The 9,566-nt window shown below is 37.1% G+C and overlaps 1 protein-coding gene across 1 annotated transcript; it reads left to right on the top strand.

Moving 5' to 3' along the window:
• The first annotated feature begins 5,540 nt into the window (after positions 1-5,540).
• Positions 5,541-9,394, top strand: LOC18028392. The gene is made up of 5 exons (XM_006411609.2): positions 5,541-5,953; positions 7,380-7,688; positions 7,797-8,021; positions 8,154-8,282; positions 8,775-9,394. Exons 1-5 carry the CDS (start codon positions 5,705-5,707, stop codon positions 9,000-9,002), a joined length of 1,140 nt encoding a protein of 379 aa, XP_006411672.1. The 5' UTR covers positions 5,541-5,704; the 3' UTR covers positions 9,003-9,394.
• The last annotated feature ends 172 nt before the right edge of the window (positions 9,395-9,566 follow it).

Here is a 9,566-nt window from a genome sequence, read left to right as displayed (position 1 = left end):
TGACTTTATGTCTGAGGCATAAAGTTTCGTTGACTCGACCAAAGTGAGCACAACGTTAAGTCGTGTGACGGTGCGATTTAACATCGTTAAACCAACGTTAATGAGTCTCTGTTAGTCTTAAACGACAGTGTTTGAGCCGAATCTAATAATTCCCAAATCGATTCAAACCCCCAAATCCAACCTCAAATCCCTAAATCCCCAAATTTCCTCTGATTTCATCTTCTTCTCTAAGCTCGATATTTTCTGATTTCATCTTCTTCTCGTCGAAGCTAACTGAAAGCGAACCTGATTCCTTCATCTTCTACAGATATGAGCTGCAAATCTGGGTCTTTTTCCATTGTTGAGGAAGAATCACATGGCTTTCCATCGAAGTGTCATTGTGGGCGAGGTGTCGTTATCTACACATCAAGCACCGAAGAAAACCCAGGGAGACCTTTCTTCCGATGTCCTACAAAACGAGATGTAAGTATGTTTGGTGGCTCTATGTTTGACAGTTATTGTCATTTTGATTCTAATGTTCGGTAAAACCGAGAAACATAAACTTGTTATTGGTTACTAATGGTTGTTCGTGTGGTTTGAATTGCTTCTTTGGTGTTGTTTGTCTTCGGTAGTTTTATTGTGTCTGTTGAAGTTAGTTTGGTCTTAGTTATGTATTGTTATTGTAAGTTGTTGTCTTATGTAATGAAAACAATTATTAGTAATGAACTTTGACAATGATCAGAGAATAAGAAAGATATGCATAACATAACAAAAACATGATTAAATATCAACTTGTGTTCAGACAACAACAAACCAGTCATAACACAAAATAAAGCAACAACTTGTGTTCAGACAACAACAAACCAGTCATGACACAAAACGAAGCAACAACAAACCAGTCATGACACAAAACAAAGCAACAACATGTCTAATAACCTATCTCGAACATGGATGTGCTCTACTACCTTGAGGCTGCGATCCATGACTTTGAGGTTGTGATCCATGACTTTGAGGTTGTGATCCATGAGAAGCTTGAGGCTGTGATCCAAGAGGAGCTTGAGGCTGTGATCCAAGAGGAGCTTGAGGCTGTGATCCAAGAGAAGCTTGAGGCTGTGATCCAAGAGAAGCTTGAGGCTCCTAATTCAATTAGTAGTATATTCAGTCATAACAGAAACATACAAAAACAAAAGATAGAACAAAAAACAGAAACCTACAATCGCAAAAGACAAAACAGAAAACAGAAACATACAAAAACATAAGAACAAACCTGATATTTCTTTGGTCGACCTCTTGGCCTCTTTGGACCTTCAAGCACAGTAGCATTTTTGCATCCTTGCTTATTATGCCCTTCTTCCCTGCAGTTGGAGCATGTCATAACTCTCTTAGCCTTTGACATTTTCGTGTTATTTGAAGAAGCTGAAGATTCATTTCTGGCTTTCTTCCTCTCGTAGTTACTTGGCCTTCCGGGATTGTGTCTTCTCCATGGTGGTGGAACGACAGGCAGCCGATTCAATCTAGGCCACAAAGACATCCCTTGGCAAGGTTTAATACCATCTCTGTAAGTTTCTTTCCACCTAATTCTTGTGTAATAGTCACTGACGTAGTCTTCAACCTTTTCCTTTTTTCCAATTATCACACTTGCAGCATGAATACATGGGATGCCAACCATCTGCCACCTTCTACAACCACACGTTCTCTCATTCATATCAACCGAGTAGCCAACACCAAGATGATCTATCTCATGTATGTTGCCCCTAGCCATATATCTGATGCAATGTCGAGAACCAGCAATTATTTTCTCAATCTCAATATGAGCACTCTTTGTGAACCTTGTCTTCATCTTGTCAGCAATGAGGTACCTCTTTGCATTTCTGACCATCGTTTGCCTCCTTATATCCTCCAGCAAATCAAGCAAAGGTTTCTTCCTGGCTTGTCTAATAGTCCTATTGAAAGACTCATTGAGATTGTTGAGGTTGTCATTGCAGCAACTACCAATCTTAAAGAAAGCTCTGGACCAGCTTGGAGGATTAGTTTTTTGCAGAGATGCATAAGCTTGAGGATTGTACTTCCTTAGATCTTCCATACGATCTTGATACTCTCCTGTTGTGTAGCTGCGTGCTATCTTCCAAAACATGCGTTGTAGTTCTGGATCATGGCTGTTTTTTCTCCAATTCTCTAGTATGTGTCTTGCACATTGTCGATGCTCAGCTTGTGGCAATACACCATGGATAGCCTTAACTAAACCCTGGAAAACAAAACGCATAAGAGTATATAAACAAACAAATCTAATCATAAGCTAAGAGTATTGAGTAAGAAAGCTTTAAGACTCACGATTTGTTTGTCTGAAATGATGGCTACATTAGATCCATCATGCAGGTCCAAACTTGCTGTGACCTTTTTCACAAACCATTCCCAATTATCATCATTTTCTATTTCTACAACAGCCCAAGCTAGAGGAACAATCCTATTATCCCCATCTCTACCAACTGCAGCAAGAAGGTGACCTTTTATATCCCATTTCAGAAAAGCTCCATCTAATCCTACGATGGGTCTACAAGTTTCTTTCCAGCTAGTATTTTGTGATTTAAAACAAATGTATAAGCGAAAAAACCTCTGTCTGCTTCCAAATGTTGCTCCTGGAATTGTCTCGATATCGAACTGTGAGCCTTCATTCTGGTTTAACACTTCTGCTTGATAATCCCATATCCTTGCAAACTGGGATTCATGACTAGCCTTTCTTGCACTTAAAACCTTGGTCTTTGCCTTCGCACACTGGTCTGGAGTTACCTCCAAATTGTATTCCCTCTTAATCTCATTAGCAATATCGAATTTTGTGAGTTTAGGATTGAGTCTCAATCTTTCCTCAAACAACATTGCAATAGTAGACCGCTTCAACATCTTCGAATAACCAGACCTCACACATGTATGCTCATTAATATAAACTCTAACCTGCATCTTGTGCTTCTTCTTCTCATACGAACAATAAACCCTCCACGGACAATTCCTACCTTCATTATCAACATAGCAACACTTCGCACCAACCCTCATAGCTTGAGACCTATAAAGCTTAATGTCTCTCCTTGTTTTCAAAGAGTATTGCAACAATGCAAGCTTGAAGTCTTCAGGAGAGTTATAAGTCTTCTCCAATGCTAGCAAGACCTCTGGATCTTCGACATCTTTATGAGCTACAACTTCTGTGTCATTGTCTTCGTCTTGGTCTTCAAGTTGCTCTTCATCATCAGAGGACAAAGGATCAGGAATCTTATCTTCTTCCCAGATATCATCTCCACTGTCAGAATCACTACCAGCTTCATCTTCTGCTCTAATTTCTTTTGCGAAGTCATCTTCCATGTTCAGATTAGCATCTTCTTCAATCGCAGCAGTTAGGTTACCATCATTATCTCCACCATCGACTGCATCATCAACACCAACAAAGTCATCGTCACCATTCACTGCACAGTTGTCTTCGTCGTCAGCCTCTACTTCACGCTCAGAACCCTCTTCTTCAATTCTTGACTTTCGTTTTTTTTTCCGACGTCGTGGTTGAGCTTTAGCTCCGGCAACAGACTGTGACTCACCGACAACCGGTTGAACTTCACTTTCATCCCCGACACAAGCATCTGTTTCGACTCGAGCTCGACTTCCAAGTTCAATTCTACTTTCATCTTCGACGACAGTCTCTGATGGTGGAGATCCACTTCTATCTCCTACAACAGTATCTGATGTTCCTCGCGATGGAGCTCCACTTCCATCTCCGACAAATTCGCCTCGAATCGGTGACGCAACTCTCACTGGAATGTTCTTCTTTCTCATTTTCGGCTTTTAGGGCACACGAATTGAAGATTTTCAGAGAATCGATTGTAGAGAAATTTGGGGATTTAGGGATTTGAGGTTGGATTTGGGGGTTTGAATCGATTTGGGAATTATTAGATTCGGCTCAAACACTGTCGTTTAAGACTAACAGAGACTCATTAACGTTGGTTTAACGATGTTAAATCGCACCGTCACACGACTTAACGTTGTGCTCACTTTGGCCGAGTCAACGAAACTTTATGCCTCAAACGTAAAGTCAACATTTGATGATTTAAATGGCCGACTTCAAAGTTCATGTTTAAAATGGCCTAAATTTGAAAATTTATGATTTAAATGACATTTTTCCCATTTATAATTAATAAAAATTTGTAATATTTGTAATGGACAGCCTAATCCATATGTAGCCGCACTGTATAGTCGGCTTTGACTTTGTGGTAGTAAAACGGCACCGTCTTTGAAGTATTGCGCCAGCACAGAGACGCCGACCAATGACGGAAGAACACAGAAGGATAAGTTATCCACAAGTGTCCTCATGACTTTTCATAACGCCTGCCACGTCATCACCGATTTAAAGGGTAAGAGGCTCTGGTTAGATTATTTAGATCCGTCAGATAATTTGCAATGATTTCATCATACGGAAAGGGTCTTCGACACAACCATTTTGTGGTTATATCATAACTTGGTTACTGATTATATTTTATTTTAACCGAATAAATAATAGGGCCGGAATGTATTCATACAATTGTCAAATGTTACCTATTTGCCCGTGTGATACGGACCACATAGTCAATTGATTGTTCGATGTTCCACTCTTGATTTTTGGGTTTGCCTAGTTCGTCGGTCTCTGTTTACAATGATACGTCACGATTGTGTATTTTCATTATTTTATGGACCTGTTTGGAGAAGCTATCATATTCTTTTGTCAACTAATATATTTAATTACAAGTTATCGAAAAAAAAGGATTCAAAATTTCGTATAGCCAATTAGTTTCAAAAAGCCATTAAAAAGGAACCGACTATTTATTAAAAATGACACCGGCATTAATTTATGACTAAACATCGTGTTCTTTATGATTTTCTTGTCGGTTAGTGAAGTAAATAAAAGAAACTTTTGAGAAAGAAGTTTTTTACATAACACTAATTTGTCATTCAAATTGTGAGATATCAAAGAAAAAAAAAGGCTTGAATTTAGGCCGAGCAAAAAACTGTTTGAATTAGATTTCTTGTTCACGACCAAAAAAAAAACATGATTTCTTGTTCAGGTAAGATGGTTATATGACAATTCAAAAAAAGAGATGGTTGTATGATAAATTTCAAAGATAATCATAACACAATCCATTCTCTGAGCAACACACTATATTTTACATCTTTTATTGTCGACCAAAAAAAACATCTTTTTGAGTTGTTCTAGGAAAATATATTCTGTATATTTCGTGTAGACTTTTCTCGTCTTTATATTATCTAAATGTTTTAATACTCTTAGTTGGAGAAAACAAAAGGACAAAACGATTTCAAAGTTAATAGTCTATCTAGGGATGTATGGTTAATATATATTTGGTGGTGACGAATCCACAAATATAAATGAATTGAAATTTTATGAAAGAGAGTCATCGATACCAAGAATTTTTTAAAATATACTGTAGTATTAGAATTTTTCAATTAACAAGTAGTAATTAACAACTGGAGTATTTTTTTCTCATCGTTATACACGTATAAAGAACATGCAAGTCTGAACCAAACCAGACCACAACACACTTGGGTTTCAGAAAAGAAAAAAAAAAAGAGGTTTTCTTTTCGTGTGTGTCAATTTTCTGCTCTTCCTTTTCTCGTGCTTCCCTCACGAGATCTCTCACAAGAGACTCGCGACTAAAAAAGTTAAAAGAAAAAGAAAGAAGAAGCGTAGATTCCATAAATGGACATGATAAGCAACAACCACCAGCAACAACAGCAGCAAGTACTTGATGGGTCGGACATAGTAGAGCTGGTCGAAAACGAGAAAGTGTTCGACAAATTTGTGGAACAAAAGTTTCAACAGTTAGATCAAGACGAAGATGGTAAGCTCTCCGTGACGGAGTTACAGCCCGCCGTTGCTGATATCGGCGCCGCCCTTGGTTTGCCTGCTCAGGGCACTTCCGCTGATTCCGATCATATCTACTCCGAGGTGATCACTTTTTTTTTGGTTTATTAAGCTTCAATATTCATGATATATTTAACCAACAAAAAAATATTCATGATATATGGTCCGACGACTAACTGCACATAGCTCGCATTGATTTAGTATTTCTTTTTTTCTTTTCCGCTCTATATTGCTGATCTTTACATTTGTTTGTAGTTTCATCGTGTTATTTTTTTATATCCGATTATCGCGTACTTTTATACTAGTAAGAAAATTTTCTTTTTCTGGGGCCGCTTACTACTTAGATTTGTTAGCATCTTAATTGTTTCTTTATCATCAAATTATCATACCTAGACAATTATTTTTTTAAGGACAAATGCAGGCTCAGTAGTAGATTTAATATTATTGATTAAGAAAATATCTATGTGACTTCATATATTTTATCTATAGTTCTGAGAAAATGGACAGGTTTTTATGATCGTGGAATGGTCAGTTAGAGTATGCCTATAAACTTAAAAGATAAAATATGTTAAAGAAAACACGAATGCGTAATTATATTACCGACAAAGCTAAGAAAGAATCTCAACATTTTACTTTATTTAAGTTATCTTTTTGATACTTGCGTAGGTCTAGTGTATTCATTCTATTTCCTTTAGAGAGAGATAGGTAAAAAAAAAAAAAAAACCAGTTCTTTAAAATAAATGATAATTTTAGATTTGGTCGGTGACCTTATCCTCTATCATATCTCAAATTAGCCCCTCGTGTCGCTCTTCTCGCTGTCGTCTCATGCTTGAAATGTCGCTTTATGAATCCTCAATTCCTCACCTACTTATTATTGATTATTACTGTATAAAACATTAATTTACTGGCTGTTTTGCTAATTTATATGTCGACGTTATCATTTACACACAATATCTATCCAATTTTTGTGTTTATTTTACTAACGAAAACCCTTATTTATAGCATATTTATGAAGAAATCACCGTCCCCTGTATTTCAAGCATTGAATAAAAAAACACACCCAAACAAAAAAATAAATAAATACAAAGACCTTTTTCCCTTTGACAAAGACTCTTGGTGTGAAGCAAGAAAAAGAAGGTAAACTTTTAATGTAATTTTAGCTGGAAACTTGAAATTACATTCACTCAATACGCTGAACCTTCTTCGTGTTTCGCATGAATCACGTGGATTAACCAATTAGACCAAGACGACTTCGAATAAATACACAAACGTGTAATTCGTAGTTAAAATTATTAAGATTCGCTTCTTGAACAAATATCCAATAAGCAAGTAAATCCGAATACGAACCTTTCTCTGATTGGATACAAACTAATATCCACTTACTTATCGTTAGGTTTTGTTTATGGTTCATTTAAAGAAGAGACAACGAAACTAAACCAACAACCTTCTATCTGTCTCATCCGTACATTTTATTTTCATCATTTGTAACGTTATACTAAAACTATTACAGGTCTTAAACGAATTCACTCATGGAAGCCAATCGAAAGTGAGCAAGACAGAGTTCAAAGAAGTGTTGTCAGATATTTTGTTGGGTATGGCTGCTGGTCTGAAACGCGATCCCATCGTTATCCTCAGGATGGACGGTGAGGATCTGTCGGAGTTTATCCACAGACCTGGATACGAATCTGAGATGGTATCCGTCTACTTCTCGGACCTCTCCAGTAGCGAGGAAGCAACATCATCGCTCCGTGATTGTATCGTCAAAGCTCTCCAGTCTCTATCTGTTGATCATGGAATGCCTCCTTCCAGCGATCCATGGGTGCGTGCTTTATCCAATCAAAGTTATATGTCCAAGTTCGTGTGTGATGTTATATGTTTGCTAGCGACCAGTCATGACCTTGTCTAAAAAGCCAAGTTCTTGTTTCAGGTAATGAACAACATCGTAGAACCAATCGTTGATTCTTGTCTTGTTGAAGAAGATAAGAGAGAGAAGAGCTTGTCTCAGGAGAGATTCTTGGAAGCATTCAAGAGTGTCGTGGAAAGAGTGGCTCAACGTCTTAATGAACAGCCCGTGATCGTCGCTCACAGCGAAAACACTTTCGATGGGAGCGGTATCAGGAGGCTCCTGTCCAATAAATTCGAATTCGATAAGGTAAAAACTTTCAGACATATATATAATGTGTTAGCAAGCCTAAGGTATATATAGTACAAGAAGAGAAGTCTAGATATGATGATAACGAGTCGTCACAAGTGATCCTGGCCCGGGATTTTTAATTGGTCGCAGGCGTTAAACGTTGCATTGGAGATAATTCCAAAAGACCGTCACGGTAAGGTGTCTAAAGAGTATCTACGAGCTGTGCTCGACACTGTTGCGCCATCGGCGACTTTACCACCAATAGGTGCAGTGTCCCAGGTATATATTTATAAACAATAAATTAACTACCCGCATATCTTTGGCTTTTCGATTTTTTTGTTTGCGTTTGCATAAACATTTAATGGTTGCATGTCATGTTTTATAATATTTTGTTTCTGTATACTTTTCGAAAAAATCACCACAAGTAATGTTTTATTGAGTTCTTGCTTTAAGTGGTAAATGTTTTTAACTTCTTTTTTTTTGTATCAGTTTGTAAACTTACGCAAGTCGTCTTCTAAATGCTAAAATATTGTCTTTTAAAAAAAAAAAAATAACATGCAATCATGAAAAACGCAAATAAAAAAATTACAATTAAAAGTTGAAACTAGTCAGTAGATCTTTATCGTCAATGGTTTTGTTTTTTCTATGAAAATATGGACCTATATTTTCGGTTTGGACTTGTGACATCATTGCGCATGGGTCATGTAACGTAATTTGTCACTGGTTTTTGATTCAATGACATTGATTTAGTTAAATGTGTTTTGTGTAAAGATGGATGATATAATAAAGGAAGCGTTGAATATGGTGAATGGGGATGATGGAAAGATGGTGAAGGAAGAAGAGTTTAAGAAAACAATGGCGGAGATATTGGGAAGTATAATGTTGCAGCTTGAGGGTAATCCGATATCGGTCTCGTGTAACTCGGTGGTTCACGAGCCGCTCACCTCCGACACCTTTCTGCCGCTGCCTCTGCCTGAAACAGAGGAGCGTTCTGATTAATTCTAGTCGCTTAAATGGTGGGGAGAAACAGCAACAAAAAAAAAAAAAAAAAAGCTATGGTTTTGGAGTTTTTACCCTCATGATCCCCCTCCCCAAATTAAGTTTTAGATATTTGAGGAAACCCATCTTACTTTTGAATGTATAAGAAAAGCCCTCTTCATTTCTTTTGGATATGATTTAATAAAAAGAAATGGGGTTTCTCTCTTTATACTGAACCGTTTCAAAGTTTGTGGTTTCCTCGTATGGGAGAGTGGTGATTATGCTATCATGTCTTCTTCTTTTTTTTCATCATGGGGATGCAATGTTTTTTCTGTTTTATTTTGTTTTAAATCATGTATGTTAATTACTTTTAAACGAAATTAAATGCACGCCAATAATCTTTTCACTCACGAAATTGATACTATTAGATTTTATCGGGGGTTTTTTCTACACTTAAGTCGATAACTTGATATGTTTTCGATGGAGAAGGCCATGTTGATTGCAATATATTGATTGTCTAAAGCTAAAAGGATTGAGGGACAATAGACGAATCTAATGGAGGAAAATGAAAGAAATCATAGTAAT

Source organism: Eutrema salsugineum, unplaced genomic scaffold, assembly GCF_000478725.1.
Source record: "Eutrema salsugineum unplaced genomic scaffold, Eutsalg1_0 scaffold_1, whole genome shotgun sequence".
NCBI classification, from domain to species: Eukaryota; Viridiplantae; Streptophyta; class Magnoliopsida; order Brassicales; family Brassicaceae; genus Eutrema; species Eutrema salsugineum.
Note: the sequence above shows the minus strand (reverse complement) of the source record. Positions and strands in the feature narration are given on the sequence as shown.

Bases quoted from the DNA above. Each gene is read 5' to 3' on its own strand.
- LOC18028392 (XM_006411609.2), top strand. From the start codon at position 5,705: ATGGACATGATAAGCAACAACCACCAGCAACAACAGCAGCAAGTACTT. The intron at 5,954-7,379 runs GTGATCACTTTT...AAACTATTACAG, and splicing joins CCGATCATATCTACTCCGAG to GTCTTAAACGAATTCACTCA. The intron at 8,022-8,153 runs GTAAAAACTTTC...AATTGGTCGCAG, and splicing joins ATAAATTCGAATTCGATAAG to GCGTTAAACGTTGCATTGGA.